The sequence below is a fragment of the Thamnophis elegans genome, chromosome 13 (genome assembly GCF_009769535.1).
Source record: "Thamnophis elegans isolate rThaEle1 chromosome 13, rThaEle1.pri, whole genome shotgun sequence".
Classification (NCBI taxonomy): domain Eukaryota; kingdom Metazoa; phylum Chordata; class Lepidosauria; order Squamata; family Colubridae; genus Thamnophis; species Thamnophis elegans.
In genome coordinates this window covers 26,643,399-26,668,129 of record NC_045553.1, presented here as the reverse complement: position 1 = coordinate 26,668,129, position 24,731 = coordinate 26,643,399, and the positions used below count along the sequence as shown (strand labels likewise).

Below are 24,731 nucleotides of genomic sequence, written 5' to 3'. Positions count from 1 at the left end.
GCGGTTTAATCGGGCGCGGCTTAGTCGAGCGTGGTTTTGACGGGTCACGAGCAATAATAATACTTAATTATTTACAACTAGTTGTTGTTATATTAAAAAGCTATAAATTTCCCCGATTTGTTCTTTTAGGAAACATATTTAAATTACTCAAGAATTAAGCTGGAACTACATTGCTATAACTTAACCCTATGTTTCAAAATTCACCTGTGATGTCCAAAATTTCCTTCTATCCAATTTCTGTACTGCCGTAAAATGACACAAAAAGTGGCATCTCCTTGTTCATTTGCTCCTTCCCTGCACAAAATACTTTTGAGATGTAATGGATGCTGTTTGGAAACATGCAGAGCTCTTAGTTGTTTGATACCTCATATTTACTCAGAGTCCATAGGAGCAGATCTGTTATCAGAAAAGTGGTGTAGGGTCAAAAACATTCAATTGAATTCAGGAATAAAGAAATTCAAAGCAAAAGTAAGATTGTACATCTCCTTAAAGGTCTCATTCCATACCTTCTTAAGAGGTATTTGTGCATTCAGTTGCTGTCTCAGTTAAAAGAAAGCTATTTATCATTTTGCAGTCCCAAATTTTCCAAGGGCAAGCCAACCATCTAAAACAGGTTTGTCCAACCCACAGCATATGGGCCACATGGACACCTAGTCTTGTGGCCCCATGTTAATAAAAAAATATTAAATAAAGGAAGTTTAATATATACATTAATTATAGTGCCATGTTTCCCCCAAAATAAGAGTCTTATTTTCTTTTGACCTCAAAAATAAGCACTTGGCCTTATTTTTGGGGAGGTCTTATTATTTTTGAGGTGCAGGAGGCAGCGAGCATGGTCACCTCATAGCTGCTGTGTTGCAATATTTTCGGGGAGGGCTTATTTTCAGGGAAACAGGGTATATATTTGATATGTGGCCCAAGACAATCCCTCTTCACTTAGTGCAGTCCAGGCAAGCCAAAGGTTGGACAACTGCGATTTATTGTAGAGTGATAGTCCACAAAAATCATCTTGCCTTCATCTTGCCTTCTCTAGAAATGCTAAATTCTACCGGTATCTAATCAACCCCTCTAAGGGGTTGCTTTTAATTTTACTACGGTAAGAGACCCAAGTCTCTGCAGGACCGATAATCAATCCTGCAATAATAAGATTCAAGGAAAGGAAAGGGAAGGGATGGGATGGGATAGACTAGAAATAGGAATGGGAATAGGAATAGAAATAGAATAGAATCCTTTATTGACTATGTGTGATTGGACAAGGAATTTGTCTCTGCTGCACAAGCTCTCAGTGGACATAAAGAGAAAAAAATACATTCATCAAGAATCAAAAGATACAACACTTACTGATAGTCAAGGTTACTAATAAATCGTACTAGGAAACAAATAAAAACAATATAAATTGTAAAGATACAAGCAACATGGTTAGTCATAAGTGGGCAGCGATAGATACTAGAAAGGAAGAGAGGAATAATAGTAACATTCCTAATACATTTTTGATTTACTAATTTAGTGTTTTGGGAATTATATGCATTTTTTCAAAAAGCTACAATGTTTTATGTATTGAATGGCTTGCCTTATGCTGGACAAACTGGATGATGCTTGGGGGTACAACTCTGATCACAACCATCACCGCATCTGGGAGAGGTAAATTAAAATAAAATAAAATAAACCCGGCCTTGCCGGCCAATTACTTTCCGCCTGCCAAGCCCCCCCACCCACCCAATGACTGGCCACTTAGACGCAAGCAAGCGAGCAGCGAAGACCCCCGCCCGCCCCCATTTGGTCAAGGCCTCAAGATCCGGGGAGAGATAAACTACAATTCCCAAGAAGCCCCGGGGCGCGTAATTCGGCGCCGGCCAATGGGAGCGCGCCTTTTTTCCCCGGCGCCGCCTGTGCGTGGAGCTTTTGTGTGCGTGAAGGGAAAGAGAGGAGGCGGAGGGAGCGGGAACGAGCAGGGCCGAAGACCGGGACGCCGAGGACGAGCGGAGCGCCAGCGCCCCCTTCCTTTCCCCCCGACTCGGTGCCGCCCCCCTTCCCGCGCCCTCGGCGGCTCTCTCGCTAGCTCTCTCGAGGCCCTGCGGCTCCCTCGGCCGCCCGGGGACGGCGGCGACCCGGAGGGGAAGCGGCGTTGGGGGGAGGGGGGCGAAGGGAGGAAAAGGAAAAAAAAAGAGGCGGGAACCGAAGCCGGAGAAGCGGGAAGCTCTCAGAAATTGAGGCCGGGGATCGAACGCGGCCTATCGCGGGGCTCGGCCCCTCCCGGGCCGGTCTGGCTCGGGGCTTCCCCGGCGCGACTCCTGCGGTTTGTCTCTCGGCGGCGAGCGGTCGGATACGGCGGGGGGAGTTAGAATGGAACTGACTGAAGGTGAGGAGGGAGAGAGGGAGGGGGAGGGGGCGGAGCTTGGGGAGGGGGGCGGGACCAGAACCCCGGCTAGCCAGGCGGGCACTGCTAACAATACAGCTCAAGTTGCTAGTCCTCAAGTAGTCCTCTTTGCAAGTGAATAGAATAGAATAACAGAGTTGGAAGGGACCTTGGAGGTCTTCAAGTCCAACCCCCTGCATAGGCAGGAAACCCTACACCACTTCAGACAAATGGCTATCCAACAGCTTCTTAAAGACTTCCAGTGTTGGGGCATTCACAACTTCTGGAGGCAAGCTGTTCCACTGATTAATTGTTCTGTCAGGAAATGTCTCCGTAGTTCTAGGTTGCTTCTCTCCTTGTTTAGTGTCCACCCATTGCTTCTTGTTTCAATGTGCTGGACGGATGCTTAGTTTGGAAGGAAAAAAAATCCCGTGTTTTTCTTTGGATATAATAAGTTGCAAGTGTCTCTTGGAATTTTTGAAATTGCAGATCTGGAAGGGATGCCAGGCTTAGAAATTTGGGCTTTTTCTCTCCTTTCTTCCATCCCCCCTCCCCCCCTTTGCATTGGCCCCTTTTCCTTTTCTTTTCAACAGCAACAAAATAATAATAATAACTTGGTTGCTGAAAAGGAGGAAGCTTGTGCAACTTGCTACTCTGTATAAGTATCCTATATTAGAGGTACCATTTATAAGTGGTGTGTTTATATTGCATTTATACAATGTTTCAGTGTGTATCCATTAGAATAGAATAGGAGATGGAATAGAATAGATTTGATTTGATTTGATTTTTATTACATTTATATGCCGCCCTTTTCCCCAAGGGAAAAGAATAGGAGATGGAATAGAATAGGAGATAGAATAGAAGATGGAATAGAATAGAAATAAAATAGAATATTATTAGCCAAGTGTGATGGGACACACAAGAAATTTGTCTGGTGCAAATCACAGTGTTTCAAAGTATCCATTTATGTCAACAACGCCTAATAAGTAAGTAACATTTGGTAATGAACCGGGTGATGTGAAGTCAAGAGTCCTGGGAAACATCAGCTCCAATATTCTTGTTTATCTAGCAATCTCAGCTTGTCTAAATCTATCTTCTTGGCAACGGTGTAAAAATTAAATGGAAAGAAATAGATCTATGATATTTTGAGTTTTTTAGAGGCAGGGTAACACACAAGCATGACAGATGATCCCTATAACATTACATTCGTACCTGGGTACTGGATGAAAGGGTAGATTACCTGAAATCAATTATGATTTTAAATTTGGAGTTGGGTTTCTTGGGTTCAGCCTCCTCCAACCTGCTGCCTTTCAGATGCATTAAATTGCAGCCCCTATTATGACCAGAAGAATAGTTGTGTGCTAGAATGTGAAGAGGATGTAATCAAACTCCTCCACATCCTGGAGGATTAATTTGGGAGAAAGGCGAGCTGGGTGGTTATGGTGGAAGGATGGCTTTTTGAGAAAGATTTTGAGAAGCACCGTCATTGGTGTGTTTGGTTGCTGGTGAGCAAAAGCACTCGCCTGTAATAAGCAATTTAAAATATTCAGGTATTAAAATGTTAAATGTTACTCCACTACAGCTCAATCCCTGCTAATGCCTGGTTAAGTTGTGGTGGGAAGAGGAATAGGGAATATATATCTATTTCTTTCTTTCTGTCTGTCTGTCTGTCTTTTAGAGAACTAGTGATATGATAGTGAAATGAGACACAATAAAGAGGAAGAGATTAGTGTGCAGAAATGGGCATCAAACTTTTTCAAACTGAAGAGGATATGCTGGGTAAGATTAAGTGAAATTGTTAAGAATTCTGAAGGAAAGCACAGGCTCCAATGATCATTGTGATGGAAGTCACTGTAGCAGTCATCTACTCCAAACACAGGGTAGGATCTACTAAGAACCTTTCCTGAGAGAACCACCCAGCCTCTGAAGACTTCTTGTCAAAAAAATCAAGTGAGCCATCAGATTCGGATCAATTAGCAGTGGAGGGTTGTAGTCAGCATATGAACTTGATTCAAAGCAGGGCTGCTGAAATCATTTTAAATGGTTTCTCTATTTTAAACTTCAACCCTGATAGTTTAAGGAATGAAAGAGATTGCTTATGGAAAAGTGTGTGTGTGTGTGTGTGTGTGTAGTGGAATGAGTGACATTACGAAGGAATCTGTGATGATGTGTGATCTGTACATTGGTAACCATCATAGAAGAAGCGTGTGTGAGAGCAGAGAGAGAGAGAGAGAAAGAGAGAATCTGTGCTGAAGAGGTGTGAAGTCTGAACTGTGGATTTTGAATGGATTACACAGCCCGGTGTTAATTGCTCTTGCGTGACATTTTGCGTGGGAAGGCATGAAGAAGAGTCATGAGACAGCGACATTCTTGGAGTTGGGAAGTCTTAGGCTGACCTGGTAATGAAACAGCCTTTTGTGTATGTGTGCTTGCAGTGTTCTACAGATATCAATATGCACAAACATGGGGGGGGGGGGGTTTGAACTTAGAATTTAAAATATTCTCTTCGGGGTGGGGTGGGGGGAGCATCTCTGGCTCTCTCGGAAAAGGGGAGAAGGATAATTGTGGAGAGACTAGATAATAGTTTTGTGTGATGGAGGAGGAAGAGGAGGGCCACTTAGATTTAAAGGGGCAGAGGCAGCCATGTTTGCTGCCAGATACTGCAGTGTAAATCTCTTCCCTACTCCACCCCCCAGCCTGCCTTCCAAAAGAAACCATCCCTGTTTTGGGTTAACAAATGGGGTTCAGTTCTTTCTCTGGGATTCTTACTCCCTGCTTACCATTACACTGTTTTAGATTTATCATAAATAAACCGGGGAAGCGACATCTTTCTTCCCTTCTTTTCTGCAGCTGGGACTGCCAGAGACTGCGGTGCAGGAATTAACCCTTTTCAGTACAAATCTGCAGCAGGGTTATTCTGATTTTCTCCCCCCCCCTCTCTCCATTTTCATGAAGAATTAAACAGAAATAGGTAGAAGAGCTGCCTCTCATACATGGCAAAAGGAGCCGAAATGTCTTCTACAATTTCTCTAAGTAAACAAGGAAATTGCATTCCCCACAGCTACTGACAAAAGGCACACTTGTTTCTTGTGCACAGCTAGCTAAAACTTATTTATGTTTTAAATTTAATACTGGCAAGGATTTTCTCTGAGGCATATCCATCCTTGTCTGTTTTATGTTGATAGTGATCATTTTAATCTATTTTAATCATCACTGAATTGGGCAAGTGGTGTTCTTTGCATTTCCTGTACATCAGACAACAGAGATGTGAGACAAATTGCTGTTCAGGTATCTAATTAGTGAGAAGTAGGTATATTTGTATAATGTTTGAAAGTATTTTTCAGTTTCCTAGTGCAGTAGGGAAAAGCTCCATATACTGAATATATCTTTACTATCTTTGATATGCTAATTCTGTTTCTCCTGTATTAATATTATGTTTGGACAATTGGAGCATTATGTGTGAATATCTTGTAAATAAGGCACAACCTATTAGTAGGTTTGGATGTACTTTATATTGTTTGATCCTGTGTCGTTCGGTTTTTGAACCCAAATATATATATATTCCCAGTGGTTCTGTTTTTGCCTTTTAAAAACTTATCAGCTGATAAAATATAATTATTGCTGTTGATTGATTCAAGGATGTAGTTATCATAGTAGTATTTCATTAATATTTCAGAACATCCTCATGTTGGGCTCAGCAGTGTGTCTAGCAATGGAGCCATTCTTTCTGGTTTCTATTTTTCTTTAAGTGGGTCATAGTAAAAGATGATCAATGGATGACAGAAGGTGTGCCTGAACAGCTTACAGCGATAATATTTGGTTTCTGTGACAGAATAAATGCTAATGAACATAATAAATATAAGCTGAGAAAAGGGGAATTTATATAGCAAAATGCTTTCCAGGAATAGTAATGCATTTTCTCCCCAAAATGAATTATTTGTTGTGACTTTAGTGCTACATGTATGTAAAGCTGAAAATGACTCATCACATTGTATGATGGTAAAAAAATGGAGTACAGTTCTACAGTTTAAGGCAAACACTATCTAGATTTCTGTATGATTGGAAATCATGACACATGAACAGATTGTGGTGTTGGAGCAAGAAATATCAGCCAAGTGAGATTGTATATTATTTTGTATTTAGCTTTCAAAGGCTAAAATCAGTTTGAGAAATAAGTGCTTTCTGATATTTTAAAAGCCAATAGCAAAGCAGTCTCAGGTGTGTGTGTGTTTGTGTGTGTAGTGTGTGTAGTCTGATAAGAGGAAATTTGCCCAGGCTTTGTTGAATGAAGAATAAATGCATGTATAGGAGAAAAGTAGTTGGAATCCAGATTGTGTATGTGCAAGTGGGGTTATGATGTGGCAAGGCACATGTGGAAGGGGATGCCATTAAGTTCAACAGAATTTAAACCCTATTGCTTATTATTGAATGCTCAGCCATAAGATCTTCTCCCATAGCTGTTGCTGATTATTGCTATCTATATGCTATTAGTTCTCGTCCTACTGTATATGAGTAACATTGTGAAAACAGAAAATTATAAAAGGCTATATAGGCAGCAATGGGATAATCAAAACTTAATAAATCACCTGATCTTCCTTCCTTCCTTCCTTCCTTCCTATTTATATTCCACATTTACAAGGTTGCCTATCTTCTCAATTAGTCTAGACAAAGTACAGAAATACAGCCAAACTTATAAATATCAAATAGAACAGAAAAGAGGAATGGTCCTTCTAGTGGGGGAGGGGGAAAGCCACTAAAAATCTGTAAAACCCCGCACAAATGGAACTCTCCTCCTACCCTAGAATCAAGTCTAAGGAAAGAGCCAAATGTCCAAGGTAGAACAGCAGGATATCAGAGTCATCCAAATATGGGCAAAGGAAGGCTTTAATTACCAAACGTATAAATTGAGTGGGAAGGGTGAAAGTTCCTATGTTGTACAGATCTCTAAATTAATAGCCAAGGTGGCGCGGTGGTTAAATGCAGCACTGCAGGCTGACTGCTAGATCAGCAGTTCGGCTGTTCAAATCTCACCGGCTCAGGGTTGACTCAGCCTTCCATCCTTCCGAGGTGGGTAAAATGAGGACCCGGATTGTTGTTGGGGGCAATATGCTGACTCTGTAAACTGCTTAGAGAGGGCTGAAAGCCCTATGAAGCGGTATATAAGTCTACTGTTATTGCTATTGCTATTAGATAATAGTCCACAAATTGTTTTGAAGGCCTCCAAATTTTAAAAAAAAACCACGTGTTTGCCAGGAAAAAAATTATAAGAGTGGTAGTGGACACATGTGCCTGTCTATTGTGTGCACCCTCACATTCAGTTAAGAAGAAGAAGCATAGCTCAGGGGTCACCAACCTTAAACACTCAAAGAGCCACAAAGATCCTAACTGGAAGCCCCCTGTTCAATTCTGGAGCCAATCGGAAGTCCGGTTCCCCCACCATAGAGTCTCCTCCTAGCCCGGGCATCCTTCTTCCTCTACCTGTCCTAACCGAAAGCCCTATGAATTGTCAAATTGACTGGAAATCCGTCCCCTTGCCATAGAGTCTCCTCTTGGCGCACCCTATTTTCCCCCTCCCCTAACCGGAAGCGCCTCTCAAAATTGTGGTGCGGACTGGCGACAGGGAGCCACATCAGAGGGATGAAAGAACCACATGCGGCTCCAGAGCCACGGGTTGCTAACCCCGTGGTATAGCTAGAACTGTTCTGCACTGAAATATCACAGTTCCTTTAAAAAAATGAAGCAATTTTCCTGGCATCGATCCAACCCAAAAACATCCCTTTATTTACTGGTGTTAAAAACAGAATTTTTAAACAAACACCACAAAGATTGCTCCTTGTTATCTTCCATCTCAGTAACAGAAATCCTCCAAGTAATTGCTGGATGGCGCAGCCTTGAGAAAGTTCTCTTTCCTGTGGAGAAAAATCCTGAGCTATCTTGACCTTTGGCTTGATCCAACCCAGCTCTCCCTACGTGCTTGTGGCTGCCTCGCAGAGAACATCTGGGCTGCCTGATCTTTTTGGCCTCGAAGGCAAATGTGGAAACCTGAGGAAATGTCACCACAAAATGTCTGCTGTATTTGGCCTGTTACAACAGCAAAAAAACCCACAGACCTTCCTCAGGAAGCTGTGAAGACGGCAGAGGCTGACTTTAATCTATAGATACAGAATTATATTATAGGCAGCCCAGCAAAGCACCCATTTCACCAAAGGTAAATGGATAAAGATAAGAAACTCCTCCCTCTTGCGCCTTTCTGAGGCTCGGGAGCCATTTCTTTCCATTCCCAAATCTGTATTGCTTCTCCAAGCACAGTTTACATTAGAAGGTAAGTATTGTTTTGATACTGTTGTTGTACTTTACTTGAAGCATGTTGTTGTTGTTAGAACGAAGGCCGCACTACAACCTAAGAACTTTTCAAACCACACTGTTTATAGAAGAGTTAAGATAGCAAGGAAAATAAACATACTTAATGTTTGGCTACATAGTGGGACGTAGTTACAGGATTAAAAATTCATCATCTTATTTTGTTACTGATATTCCTCCAATCAAAGTAAACATGAGTCCCTTTTTTGTCTAGAAATGAACATAGATATATAACAGATTTGGAAGGGACCTTGGAGATAATACAATACAATAAAATAGCAGAGTTGGAAGGGACCTTGGAGGTCTTCTAGTCCAACCTCCTGCCTGGGCAGGGAACCCTATACTGTTTCAGACAAATGGCTATCCAACATCTTCTTAAAGACTTCCAGCGTTGAAGCATTCACAACTTCTGCAAGCAAGTTGTTCCACTGGTTAATTGTTCTAACTGTCAGGAAATTTCTCCTTAGTTCTAAGGTGCTTCTCTCCTTGATTAGTTTCCACCCATTGCTTCTTGTTCTGCCCTCAGGTGCCCTGGAGAATAGTTTGACTCCCTCTTCTTTGTGGCAACCCCTGAGATATTGGAACACTGCTATCGTGTCTTCCCTAGTCCTTCTTTTCATTAAACTAGATATACCCAGTTCCTGCAATCATTCTTCATATGTTTTAGTCTCCAGTCCCCTAATCATCTTTGTTGCTTTTCTCTGCACTCTTTCTAGAGTCTCCACATCTTTGTGATGACCAAAACTGGACACAGTGTTGCAGTTGTGGCTTTACCAAGGCCTTATAAAGTAGTATTAACCCTTCATCTGATCTTGATTCTATTCCTCTGTTAATGCAGCCTAGGACTGTGTTGGCTTTTTTGGCAGCTGCACCACACGGCTGGCTCATATTTAAGTGATTGCCCACTAGGACTCCAAGATCCCTCATTGCATCATCTCTTCTGTTATTTCCCCCAATTCCTGGTAAAACTGGAAGTTAACTGAATTAGTGCAGAAAGAAAAGATGTATAGAAATTACCAGGTCGTGTTGTCAGAACAGGAGTATAAAGGGGTGTCATTTGCTAAAAGAATAATTTGCATATAGTCCAGGGGTGTCAAAATCAATTTAATTGAGGGCCACATCAGGATTGTGTTTGATCTCAGAGGGTCAGGGGGCGTGGCCATGGTGGGCGTGACACAGGACTCATGTTGGCCAAGAGATAAGGAAGTACTTCCCTGAGACCCTCCCTCATTCTCATTATAACCTTCCTTCCTTCCTTTCTCTTCATTCTTCTTCCTTCTCCTCTTTCCTTATATTTCCCTCCTTGCCCATCTTCCCTTCTTTTTCTTCATTGTTCCTCTTTCCCTTTCTCGTTTCCTGTCCCTCCTTGGATGCGCAAATGCAAAAGGGGAAACATTTCTCCTTTTGTTTTTAGTTTGTTTTGCTAGCCCTCTGCCAGCGAAAACGGAGCTCTATTTTCGCTGGCAGAGGCACCGCTCGTCGCTCCTTTGCTGGTTCCAGATCTAAGCACCCCACGGTAAATCGAGTTGATTTGAATCAAGCCTTTTTACTCAATGATTTAAATCGACTTGATTTAAATCAAATCCACCCTGAAAAATGCCTAAGGTTGTTTTGGGCCTGAAAGTTAATAAACACAGAGAAAAACCTAGGGAGGTGGGTGAAAGCAAACTTACTCAAGATTTCCCTTATGACTGCATTTTTGCTGATGCCCGTCTTTCTGTTTCCTCACATATTGACATAACTCCCTTATGAGTAAAGCAGAAGTACGCTGTCATTTTACTGAACATTTAGAAAATGCGCTACCAAAAAGAAAACTCTCGACATCTGTCGTGTTCTGCTTCTTTAAGCAATGAAGTGTGCATGTGTCAAGGAGATTAAAAGCTGCAGAAGGTTGCCTTCAAGAAGGCTAGCATTCTTTGTTAATTTCAGGGAGGGGTGTGTTTGTTTTCAGCCCCCTGTTTTTAGTTATTCTAAACGTGGCATCCAAAAGTTGAAACTGTTTATCTGGAATATGCCTTAAACCAAAGTTGGCAAGTGTTTCATCCCTAAGGTCACAGTTTTCCATTACAAGGGAAAGTTTAGAGTGGAATGGAATGGAATATGGAATATGGAATGGAATGGAGAATATAATAGAGAATACAGAACAAATAGAGAATACAGAACAAATAGAGAATACAGAACAAATAGAGAAAATAGAATATATAGGGTAGGGTAGGGTAGGATAGAATATGGAATGGAATATAGAATGGAATGGGATATGGAATGGAGAATGTAATAGAAAATACAGAATAGAATAGAGAATACAGAATAGAATAGAGAATACAGAACAAATAGAGAAAATACAGAATGGAATGGAATGGAATAGAATATGGAATAGAATAGAATAGAATATGGAATTGAAATGAAATATGGAATTGGAATGGAACGGAATAGAATATGGAATGGAATATAGAATAGAACAGTAAAGAACAGAATAGGAATAAGAGTAGAATAGAATGGAATAGTTCTTCATTGGCCAAGTGTGTTGGACACAAAAGGAATATCTCTTCATTGCAGACGGTTTCAATATGCATACAAACAACAAAGTAATGTAATCATAACCCACAAGATACAAATAGGAGAAGGTAGCGGGAAAGATGAGAAGGATAAGGTGACAAGTTTGTCATTCATATCCCTATAACATTCCCTTTATATTTATAAAAAGAAACATTCATGCATACATACTACTTTCTCTTTTGCCCCCTGCCCTCCCAAGGGAGCTATTAGCAGTGGGAAATTAAGCAATCTGTGCCTACTAATTAAGTGATCTGATTGGTTGTTGGTTAGTTGGTTGGCTAGTAGAATCCGATTATTTTGCTTCCTGCCTCTAATGCAACAGGAACCCAGCTGTCTGTTTCCTCCTGGCCAGTGAGAAAGCTTTCCCCTATTTCTGTCTTGATAGATACAGTTGCTGTATCAGAGATTTGTAAAAAAACGTTTGTGCAGGCTCGAAGAAATCATAGACAACAGCAGACGGTCAGGAATAGTGATGCTGTAATGTTTCCATTTTTAATTTACTATTAAAAACTTAGTGTCCTCAGCACAGTGAAAACGGTAGGAAATTGACTGCTGCTAGACTTACTTTTGGTTAGAATACCAGCAATTCCTGAGCATTTGTTTGTTTATTTGCAGTATGGTTTTGTTTGTGTTACAAACGGTAACACTGAGCTGGAGAATGAAGGTGATATTGTCTGAAGCACAGTGGCCACCCAAAAAGAATGAAATCAAAATTTTGCTTTTTTTTTCTATTGAGAGTGGGAACGGGGGTTACTGATTTCTAGTAGATAGATGGCCCCATTTTCATCCTTTGAAATGTCCCACATATTTGAAATCTGTTATGGAATTTTGAAACAAGATATATATTTCAAGTTATTATGCTGGAGTTGGGGGATTTTAAAGCTAGAAGTAAGAACAGTTTGCCTCCTGGAAGCCTCTTGCTCCCCTCCCCAGCCTTGTGGTCATAAAAAAATTGTAGCATAAAGATGGGCTAAATTAAATTAAATTAAAGAAATTAAAAGACTCTTACTCTTGGGGAGGAAAGCTATGGCAAATCTAGACAGCATACTAAAAAGCAGAGACATCACCATGCCAACAAAAGTGCATCTAGTCAAGGCTATGGTTCTCCCCGTTGCAATGGATGGCTGTGAAAGTTGGATCATAAGGAAGGCTGAGCACCAAAGAATGGAGGCCTTTGAACTGTGGTGCTGAAAAGACTCCTGCAAGTCCCTTGGATTGCAAGTTGATCAAACCAGTCAGTCCTAGAGTAGATCAACCCTGACTACTGTTTAGAAGGCCAGATCCTGAAGATGAAACTCAAATCCTTTGGCCACCTAATGAGAAGGAAGGACTCCCTGGAGAAGAGCCTAATGCTGGGAACGATGGAGGGCAAAAGAAGAAGGGGATGACAGAGAATGAGGTGGCTGGATGGAGTCACCGAAGCAGTAGGCGTGAGCTTAAATGGACTCCAGAGGATGGTAGAGGACAGGAAGGCCTTGAGGAACATTGTCCATGGGGTCGTAACTAACCACAAAAGATGTTCTATTGTGATTCTGAATTTCATGGGCAGGATGTCTGAGTCCAGGTGTGCCCTGCAAATTATTCATCTCTAATTTAAGCCAACCAGGGGAAAAAACGGCCACGTTGCCCCAGTTGATATCTATATATAGGAAAGGGGGAAACTATTTTTTTATTCTAACCAGCCATCAAGCCACACCTACAGAAGATGAAAAACAAAACTTAAGCTATGGAAATCCTGCTTACATATTGCTCCTTTTTTTAAAAAAAATTGCTCATCCTGTGTCATAACTTTGAAGTGTTAACAGCTAAACAGACTGGGCTCAGCAACATACAAAACCTATTCTTCGCGCTGCTTATTGAAGAACAGGTCAGGCTACAAGTTAGTATTCTTACACCCAAACCAGTAAGTGACTATGTTTTATCTTCACCTGTTAGCCGGGCTACAATGGGTGACTAATTGCTAAACTAAGCTGTTTATTCATGTTTTGCATAATTAGTTCACGAACTGGGGAGTCCTGTTACATTCCAGTAAGGCCGAGCCCTTTTCTTTCGGCTCAACTAATAACAATAAGTGTTAGAAAGAAATGGCCTCATTAAAATAGAAGGTTTAACAGCAGAGCCTGTGAATAACCTCATTTGTATGCTTCAAGTGTTGTAAGAAGGCATGATGGGATTGTGGCCGCATTCTAAAGTATATTTTGCGATTAAATCAATTATATCTCAGAAAGTCTATTCTGTTTCTCCGAATACTGGCTCACTTCAAGTTGCACAAGCCTGTCCAGACTTCAATGTCTTCTTTCAGTCGTAATCAGGACATGTCTTCTTCCTCTTTTCCTTCGTTTGATGCACAGGAATATCAAGACCCATAACAACCAACTCTGTTGCTTCTGCTTTTGTGTTGTTTTTGTAGAGGGAAAGGTTAAGTGGTTTATGGCAGTGGCTTCTTTTCTTTTTTCTAATATCCTAGTATGGAACAGATTTGAAGATGAAAGAAACATTTTTTGCTCCTTCTATTCTTAACAAACGCTAACCTTGTCATTGGTTGTTATTCTGATTATAAAATGCTGCTTTCTGTGACGAGGTGGTCTTGGAGCACCGGTTGACGTCACAGTACCTTTCAGACACAGGAGGACAGAGCTCCGTCCTCTGTGCTGAATTCTTGCTGTTTGTGGACGCCGTGAAATCTTCCTGCTTTGAAATGCGGTGTTTTGCACATCCTGGTCTCCGTTATTATCTTTGCTGTGACTAACTTGGGTTTTAAAAGATTCATTAACTAGATGGGAAGCTGGCCACAAGGTGCTACCCTTGTGCCGATTTTTCAAATGTACCTCTGGGTCAGTGACAATTCCACAAACTAACCTATGATGAGAGTTATTGGTTGGGGAAAAATTGAAGGAGAAAGTGCTAAGGTTGCTGTCCTAAGTGCCTGAAAAACAAAAAGGCAAGATAAGATGTCAATCAGAAGCCCAAATAAGTCATAAGGCCACTGAACTGCATGTTGAGCAGTCCCATCAGCGGTAATTACAATTTCAAAACCACACATTTTAAAGTACAATATTGTTGTGTCCTGCCAATGGAGCTGGCAGCAGAGTCGGACAGTGAGGAGGTTGGGAAGGAGCATGGGCCAGTCCTGGAGGCTGGGAAAGGCTTGGATGAGGGCTCTGCATCAGAGGCGGAGATGGGGTCGGGGCCGTCTGGCAGTGATCATGTGCCTACGGAGCTAGACAGCAGTGAGCCAGAGGAACAGCTGGAGCCTGTTCCCAGTGTGCGCATGCGCAGAGCAGTTCTTTTCAGAAATCAGGGTAGACTTGGGAGTAAAGTCACAGGTGGAAGGTAATTGGCCCCTCCCATAGGAAATAAAAGAGGACCAAAAGGGGAGTGGGCTTTTGCAGGAAACAATTCGTTCGTTCGGTTGTTATATTCGTTTCAGGAGTGTGAAGATCTGTCCATGAATCTCAGAGACTCTGTGCCCAGTCTTTCCTTGCACGGCATGTCATTTGGAAAACATTTACATGACAGCTTTCCAAGATAGATAAGGTCTGTGGTCCTAAATATTCCTTTGAAAGTCTGTTTGCCAGGCCTTGCTGAATGTGAATGAGAGGAATTCACATTCGTTTAACAAAAGGGGTTTTGTCAGGACCAGGACTCTTCCTCGTTCTTTTTGAGGCAGCCTAGGTTAGGACAAATATTACATTGATTCCATTCCATATTTCATATGCAGTTAGGACAGGTAATTTGTTATTGAAGATTCAGGTATTTAAAATCTTCTATAGGATTAAAGAGCTATATATGTGTGTGTGTGTGTGTGTGTGTGTATGTATATATATGTTTTTTTATTTGTGCTAATAAATAAAGGGAGACTAGTATAGATCTATTTCAAGCTATTTAGCTCTCATCAGCTAGCCATACTCTTACTGGGATTCAAACCTGTGCTGTATTACATCTTAGGCAAACGTCTTAACCATTAAGCCACAGGTCCTCCTCCTTATCAGCTGAGTCCAGGGAGGTAGGTATATATTTAGTGTCACACCCCCGGTATGCCCCAATTATGGGAGGAAGCTAACTGCTTCCATTCTCTGTCCATCGGCTCGTCACAAGAGACCATCCAGACAGAAAGCCCAATATTTTACTGTTGCCTTTGTTACATTTTATGTTGTATTTGTGCTGGTAAATAAATAAAGGGAGACTAGTATAGATCTATTTCAAGGTATTTAGCTCTCATCAGCTAGCTATATATATATATTTAAAAAAAGACAAACCCCAGCACTGGGCTGATAATTGAAAATGAAGAGAGCCGAATGTATCACCATGTGGTTAATAAGGAAAATATTTTGGTTTGGAAACCGTAATAAAATGGCTTTTTAAATTTCTTTACATATATTCCCAGAAGAATGTTTACATACCAGGTTTAGAGTACCAGCTGTTGAGGGGATTTTTACAAGGGAAAAAAAAAGTTTAAATTTGTATGCAGCCATCCAGTCAACCTAGGTTTTCCTCCTTATTGAGAATTTGACCTTTGAATTAGGATGTTTTATGGCTACTAAAGTGTCAACCTTACTCTAAGGTGAGGCTATTAAACCTTCTTCGATAAGTTTCAGTTTCTCCAAATTAAGAATTGGCCATGTGGACAATTTCAGCCTCTTGGAATGGTCCTTTCCCCATTTAGAATAGAAATAGAGAGAGGGATGTAGCCCCATGGGAACATTTGTCTACAGAAAGGTCCATTGTAGGTAGGGAAAAATGTTTATTACATAAAGGTATGTCCTCAACTTATGATAATTGAGTCCAAAGTTTCTGTTGCTAAGCGAGCTATTTGTTAAGTGAGTTTTGCCCCATTTTACAAGCTCCCTCCTCACAGTTGTTAAGTGAATCACTGAAGCTTTTAAGTTAGTAACTCGGTTATTAAGTGAATCTGGTTTCCCCATTGACTTTGCTTGTCAGAAGGTCACAAAAGGGGATCACCGCAACCATCATAAATATGAAGCCATATTGAACGGTCACTAAACAAACTGTTGTAAATTGAGAACTACCTGTATTGTCAAGTAGGCTATGCAAAAACAATATAAAATGTAGAAGCCAAAGACATAAACCATGAATTAACTGAGTCTGCCCATTCTCATGAACATAAAAAATTGCAACTAGATTGCATCCTTCAGTGGGACCTCTTCCAATATTGTGTTTATGGTAAAGGTTCCCCATATGTGCTAGTCGTTCCTGACTCTAGGGGGCGGTGCTCATCTCTGTTTCAAAGCTGAAGAGCCAGCACTGTCCGAAGACGTCTCCGTGGTCATGTGGCCAGCATGACTAGACAGAACACTGTTCCCTTACCACCAAAGGTGGTCCCAATTTTTCTATTTGCATTTTTATGTGCTTTTGAACTCCTAGGTTGGCAGAAGCTGGAACAAGTAATGGGAGCTCACTCCGTTACATGGCACTAGGGATTCGAACCGCTGAACTGGCGACCTTCTGATCGACAAGCTCAGCATCTTAGCCATGGAGCCACCATGTCCCTTTTTTATCCTTGTGTTTATGGTACTTGTCTGAAATTTCTTTAATTGTTCTTGTGAACATTACAACTTGGTCACACCTCCAGTGCTACCAATCTAGATGAATGAGCTATATAATGTATTAATATTTCAGGATATCTACACAAAGTTCTTTTCTGCCGAGAAAAGTATAAAAGAGACAAACGGTGCAGCTGTCTGTACAGATCGTGGTTTATCACTTACAGGTTTCTGAACCACCCATAGCCTCTTGCCTCGCCTCAGAAGTCATTATGACTGTGCTGCTGAAATTAGCATTATTGAAGTTACTCCCAAATTTGGTGGTTCGAGAAGTGAAAAGAAATGGCTTCCTGTATTTATCTTTTCCTTGTGTTTTAAAAATATTTTAAGGGACTGGAATTATTTTTGACTACGGTCACCGCCTCCTGCACCTCAAAATTAATAAGACCTCCCTGAAAATAAGGCCAAGTGCTTATTCCGGGGGGGATAGGACCCTGTCTTATATTCGGGAAAACATGGTATCTGAGCATTTTAAAATGCACAAATACTTTGAAGCTTGGGTTGGAGGGTAGGACCATGATGGCGAAATTATGGCACATGTGCCACAGGTGACACCCAGAGCCCTCTCTGCCGGCATGCAAGCTGTTGCTCCAGCTCAGCTCTACCACGCATGCGCTCACGCCTCCCACCAACCAGCTTATTTTCGGATCTCTGTCATGCATGCACAGGGGGAGTCAAGTGTGCAGTGCCCCCCCCCCCCCGCGGCCCATTTTTGTTACCAAACCCAAAACGAGGCAGAGGGGAGTCACGCACGCATGCATGGGGAAGGGAGAACATGGGGGGGGGGATCATGTGCACATGTACAGAAGATGAGGCGCGCAGGTGGGGCACACACACATTGCATTATGGATGCACTTTTGTTTTTTTAAATATTTATTGAATGTTTTAATCTTTAAAAACAGTAAAGAAGACACAACAACAAAACAAAACACAGAACATACATAACAATATACAGTAATTTTACAGCTTTCTATATGAGATTTCCTGCTTAGCTTTTATAGTTCTCTCTTCTGCATTGCCTTCCTATTGCTTTAACCTTGTCCTATAATGTAGCAAACGTAGTATTAACACCTATAATAATATTCATTATTGTATCACCATATATTTATATTCCCTATTTTCTGTTTTGGCTTCTGATTTCTAGCCACTTATAAATTTTATTCCATACTTTATAGAAGTCCGATTCTTCTCTTTCTTTTAGTTCTATTGTCATTTTATCCATTTCTGTGCATTTGAGTATTTTCCTGATTATAGTTTCATCTGAGGGTATATTGATTTTTTTGTGCGAAAGCAATCCTGGCTGCAGTGAGTATGTATATGATTATGTATTCTGATTGTTTATCCATTTTTGATCTAGTAGTCCTAATAAGAATGCTTCTGGTTATGGATGCACTTTTGGCATGCGACGACAAAAAGATTAGCCATCCCTGGGAATAGGGAATTTGTGGTGGCAAACCATTGAGAGAAAAGTCCAAGCTGAGGTTAAATGTATGGATTCTACGAAGAGCTTCATCATCCCATATGGTTGGTGGGTTTTTTAAAGAAGTATATTAATGGGCAAAATAAGGCTCTCATTTATAGAACTTGGCTTGGTTTTGTTAGAGAAGGATGTGACTCCGGAGGGCCCACCCGCCCGCCCTTTCTCCTTACCTTTGTTTTAAAGCTTCTGTGCTGCTGCTCTTGGTGCATACAGCGCCTGCACGATGCTCCACAAAGCAGTTGGAGCGTCGCAGAGCATCGCAGAGGCGCTAGAATGTATGAGGAGTTGAAACCCACCACTGGTATGCATGCATGCAGTGGTGAGTTCCTATTGATTCGGAACGATTCGACTGAACTGGTAGTGGTTTGGCGGCCTGGGTCACTGGTAGTGGTTTGGCGGCCTGGAACCGGCAGCGACCTAGGCCTGCCACGCCCCTGAACCGGTTCTCCAGGCAGCTCTGTAGGGGCTGCCATCTTGTCTTTTGATTCTGCGCATGCACAGAATAATTGTAATTGCACTGTGCATGCACACACATGAGCAAACTGGCAATAGTGCCTGCTGGAACCCACCCATGTATGTATGTATGTATGTATAAGGAAGGAAGGAAGGAAGGAGAGAAAGAAAGACAAAACTAGAAAGAAAGAAAGAAAGAAAGAAAGAAAGAAAAGAAAAAGAAGAAAAGAAAGAGAGAGAAGGAAGGAAGGAAGGAAGGAAGGAAAGAAAGAAAGAAAGAGAAATTGCCTGGAGGGGCTTGTCCAAATCCTTTGATTTTATTTATTTATATATCAAATTTATATAACTGTCCATCTCACAAACAAGTGTTGCTGGAGGGTGTACTGTTCGATTTTTAGAAGTGTCCAAGTGTACTTTTGTGCTCTATGCCTGCATCCTTCGCATAAACCACTGATGAGGAAAAGGAGTGGCCGAACTCGGGGATGGAGTTAAAAAAGACATCAGCCTTAGAATCCCTACATAGCCACAAGCTAAGTAATCCAGCCACCCTTGAATTCCGTTAACTCTTATCTAACTCCAAGCAGGTGTTAACCGTTAGTTGAGAAGATTCCTGTGCATACGCATGATTAGCAATAAGTCAGTTTAATTAGACCTTGACTTGGACCTGATCTTTTGTGCCTTACAATAATGAAGGAAAGTCTTTTGTGTATCAAATAAAAATGTTTACTCTACACACTAGAGTTTATGCTGTAGTAAACTTACTAGCCTTGTTAGCAGAAAGGGGAAAATGGGCTGCCGGGGGGGGGGGGGGTGTTTGTAGAAAAACGGCACGCAAGGAGAAAAAGGTTGGCCATCACTGCCATAGAATTACATCTTTTTTTCTTTCTTTCCCTTCTCTCATTTTAGGCCCTATGAGAAAAAGGGAAAGCTAAGGATGCTGGAGCAGAACAATGGATTTCTCCTTCTCTTTCATGCAAGGGATCATGGGAAACACAATTCAGCAACCACCTCAACTCATTGATTCGGCGAACAACCGCCAAGAGGATGCTTTCGATGCCCACAGTGACATCACAGAAGATGGTCGGCAGACACCCTATGAAGCTGCCCTCGCTCTGCAGCAAGGTTTTCAGTATCCCACGCCAACGGCCGAGGACCTCCCGCCCCTCATTAATGGATTTCCCCAAATTGGCATGTACGAGCCCCAGACCAAATTCCAGTCCTTCAGCCAGTATCCCAATGGCTCTGCCAACGGCTTTGGCACCGTTAGAAACTTTAGCCCACCGGAGTATTATCAGATGGAGAACTCTAACCTAAGGCCACAAGACCTTCTGGAGAAGCCCTCCCCTCCCCAGCCCCCTCCTCCCTCCGTCTCTCAAACGGTGATTCCAAAGAAGACAGGCTCACCAGAAATTAAACTGAAAATAACCAAAACTATCCAGAACGGCAGGGAATTGTTTGAGTCCTCACTGTGTGGGGACCTTTTAAACGAAGTGCAAGCGAGCGAGTTTGCGAAGTCCAAACACGAAGGGAGGAAGGAGAAGCGGAAAAAAAGTAGCAAGCATGACGCTGCCCATTCGGAAGAGCGCAAGTCACGTAAGATTCCCAAGCTCGAGCCGGAGGAGCAAAATGTAAGTTGGAGTAAAATAATAATAATTCAGTTTCTTCTTCTCCTCCTTCTTCTTTTCTTCCTCCTCCTTTTCTCCTTCTCCTCCACCTCCTTTTCCTCCTCCTCCTTCTTTTCTTCTCCTCTTCCTCCTCCTCTTTCTTTTTCTCCTCCTTCTCCTGCTCCTTCTTCTTTTTCTCCTCCTCCGCCGCCTCTTCCTTATTTTTCATGCAAAGCGTTGCTTTTCTGAGTCTTTTCCTTAATATTTTTTTCATCTTGCTTGTCAGCTTGGCTTTTATGGAATATTGCCAATCAGTGCCCAAAGATTGCTTAGTAGCATTCCGTACTGGTCTGTTTGTTTGTATAAAATGCATTTTACATTAAAAAAATAAAAATAGAAATTGTAGATTTTTCTCTACCGCAGGGGAAAAAAACCCCAAACCATCTTTTGCAACCAACTATGCAAATTGTCAGAATAATTTATAAAGAACTTTAGATTCTTCTAGAGTCAAATTGTACAATACTATTGATGGGTGAATATTATCTCAGTAATTTTATTACAGCTGAGTGACATGACGGCTATTAAAGTTGTACAGTGCTTCATTTTGGGGTATAATTAGGGAGAGAGACTGAAAATCATATGCAGTACATTTTATGTTAACAACAATTTCTGGTCTTTTTGCATTTTCTGTCCATTTTTTTTTCTTTTTCTTTCTGTATTAAATTATAAACCTCCCTGTGTGAATAGGGTAATTGTTTCGTGCAGATATCTCTTTTAATGCCAAGAACAATTCATATAAAACAGGCTATACTTTATTTAGCTTCATGGGATAATTTCTGATTTTCAGGCAATATTGGCTAATCAAATCATCTGCCTGAAGGTGTAAAAATACTATTTTAGATAAGTAATTTTGAAATTTCAAATTTTTTCTTCAGTGTAATCCAGTAGTATCCGTACCAGGGTTGAAATCCAGCAGGTTCTGACAGGTTCTGGAGAACCGGTAGCGGAAATTTTGAGTAATTTGGAGAACCAACAGAGTGGGATGGGAATTGAGATTTTACAGTAACCTTCCCCTGGAGTTGGGGGGGGGGGAATGGAGATTTTGCAGTTTTCTTCCCCTGGAGTGGGGAGGGAAGGGAGATTTTGCAGTATCCTTCCCCTGGAGTGGGGGGGAATGAGGATTTTGCAGTATCCTTACCCCAAGAGTGGGGAGGGAAGGGAGATTTTGCAGTATCCTTCACCTGCCACATCCACCAAACCATGCTCACAGAACCGGTAATAAAAAAAATGAATTTTACCAATGATCCATACGTATTCAAAACGTTCCTTGTTCAATGGGGATTATTTTATTTATTTATTCATTTTATTAATTATTTGATTATTTATTTATTTTGTTATTTATTTTGTTATTTATTTATTTGATTGTTTGTTTATTTGATTATTTATTTATTTGATTATTTAGTTATTTATTTGATTGTTTGTTTATTTATTTGATTGATTATTTATTTATTTATTTGATTATTTATTTATTTATTTGATTTTGCCGCCTATTTGCCCATGGCGACTCAAGGTAGCTTACAGAATATAAAACCACATTTAAAACAATAAAAACTAACAAAAAGAATCAAATAAATTAATATAGTACAATATGGCAAAATCAACCCCCACCTCCCACCCACCCCCTCTCCGGTCACAGCAGATCGCACGAGTCGTTTAAGGGCCTCGATCCCTCTCTGGGTTCCCCAGGCTCACTGGCAGAACCAAGTCTTCAGTGCCTTCCAGAAGAGCGTTAAGAGTGGGGGCCATTCTAATATCTGGGGGAAATGATGTTCCAGAGAGGGAGGGCCACCACGGAGAAGGCCCTTCTTTTGGCTTCCATTATTCTCACACTGAAGCGTTAACCACTAAATGCATGGACATCTACAGAAGGGTAAAGAGGAAACACATATGATGACATTACACAAACACACTGACTTAGTACTTGTAGCTGAAGCTCGCCATAAGTATGTAATTGCAACATTTATTTGTTTGGTTTTTTTGGACTTTTATCCAACACTTTATAAGTAACTCTAGGCAGCACATACACTATACTCCTTCCTCCTCCTATTCCCCCCACAACAACAGCCCTGTGAGGTGAGCTAAGAGAAAGTGACCAGCTCAAAAGCTCCCAGCTGGTTTTCATGCCTAAAGCGGGACTAGAACTCCTAGTCTTCTGGTCTCTAAACCAGCACCTTAACCACCAGACCACACTGGTTTGTCTGATAATTATGTTGTCACACGTACACAGAAGATCATATTTGAGCATCATTTCATTTGTGATGATTCCATTGACTAAACTACTTGTTTTGTGGAATTGGTCTCATAGTTCTGTCTTTAGACCTTTGCTTTTGGTACACAAAGTTGTGAGATGACTCTTTCAATCATTTGTAGAGTATTCTATAAACCTATTAAATCTTTTAAGAGGCATACTCATGAAATAATGATGCACAGAGATTTGCTTTGTATCTGCAAAAAAAAAAAAAAAAACCACTCTTCATTGGTCCAGATTTCAGTAGACTAGCTGAACGATTGACTCATACCACAGTAGAATACACTATAAACGGTCTTAGAAGGTGCGGTTAAACTATGAGGAAATGTGGCGTAATGTTGGTGGCCACCCAACATTTTTTTTTAAATGGAGTTAAGCAAGTTATTAAAAAACAGTCTTTGCAAGTAATGCTGTATGACTGAATAGTCCCATGCCATCTCCCAAATTAAATTTTCACTCCATTTGCAAAGTAATTTCAGTTGAATGTTAGTGTTGAAAGAAAATTCTAAGACTGATAGATGGTGTGTGCGTGTGTGTGTGTGTTATGTAGTTTATACATTAATATTATATAATATACAAAAATACAAAAGAAAATATTGGGAAAGATAGGGAAAGGAAAGGTGTAAGAAAAAGGGGAAAAGAAAGAAAAGTTATTGACTTCCGACTCCCTTTGGTGCAGTAGAATAAGATATTAACTTCAAATCTCAACTTTTTAACTTTTACATACCGGTAATAGTATAAACTAGCCATTTTTATAACAACAAACCTATCTAATCAGTAAAACCCCAAATCAAAGTTTCATTTTTCCTCCACCTCGAGCACAAAGTCCAGAAGTGGTTTCCAAGTAGAAACAAAAATAGTTGTATTTTCTCTTTAATCAAAACAGTTAATTTAGCTATCTCTGCCAACTCCATCAGTTTTTGCTATCACTTGTCCATTATGGGAATCAAAGCATCCTTCCATTTTTGTGCATAAAATAATCTTGCTGCTGTCAACATGTATAATATCAAAGTTCCCAAAAAAGTCTTTTTCCATTAAACCCAAAAGAAAAGTTTCTGCTTTTATCTTTAGATTCACTTCGAGAATCTTCTGTATTAAGATATGAAACTTACTCCAATATTTCTTGACTTTGTCACATGTCAGATATTAAATATATATATCTTTGTGTTCTGTTTGCTAATCTTGAAACCTTTTAATGCACCAAATTCTTGTTTTTGAGATGTAAGCAGAGGTGGGCTTCATATAATTTAACAAACGGTTGCAGAACCGAAAATGTGAGCAAGTGCACCTTCTGTGCTTGCGCACGGCTGCAAAAACATTTCCTGCGTGCAGCTTCCAGCACACCTTCTTGGGCAGCCGCGGTGAATAGAGCAGGCGAGGTGTGGAAATTAGCTGGGTGTGTGGATGGGTCAAGCGAGCCAGAGATTGAGGTATATAGAACTGGATAGCGCTGGGGTGGATGGGCAGGCCCAGCCAGTGGTCGGAACTATAGAGCAGTGGTTCCCAAACTTGGCAACTTTAAAACTTGTGGACTTCAACTCCCAGAATTCTCCAGCCAGCTCTTAAAGTTGCCAAGTTTGGGAACCACTGCTATAGAGGAATCAATGAGCTTCAAAATCAATTATATACTTGAACTAAAATTCAGGTGACACTTGATGCTTATACTGCATCAAAATAATTATATTAAAATAGAGATTTGTCCATAAAAATCACTGTTAGAACAAAACCGGCCAACGGCAATATGTCAGTATTCTCTACTACCTTGCTATATTTCAACTAAGCCTCTTGCAAACCAGTGTTGCAACTGCATTATAAGGCCTTATAAACCTTTTAGTGAACTCACATAATTTATTAACAGGAAAGAAGTCCTGGGTTTGGCCTTTATGATTTCACAAACAAAATGGAGATGTAACTTACCAAGGTTTTGTTTCTAGCAAGGAACCTGAACTGTGAAGTTTCTTCCCTTCATATATGCTCACTTCTAAAGCTTCTGTGAAAACCAGATAGTGCAGAGAAACAAAACTCACTTCCGGTTGGCAAAGTTGTGGCA

General features: G+C 40.9%; 1 protein-coding gene across 1 annotated transcript in view; it reads left to right on the top strand.

The window, feature by feature from the left end:
- The window catches only part of NSD3 (nuclear receptor binding SET domain protein 3), a 119,084-nt gene that overhangs the window by 14,895 nt on the left and 79,458 nt on the right, over positions 1 to 24,731 (top strand). Inside the window, 1 exon segment of the mRNA XM_032228808.1 lies at positions 19,676 to 20,397. Within this exon segment, the coding sequence (XP_032084699.1) occupies positions 19,720 to 20,397 (678 nt within the window). The 5' untranslated portion in view covers positions 19,676 to 19,719.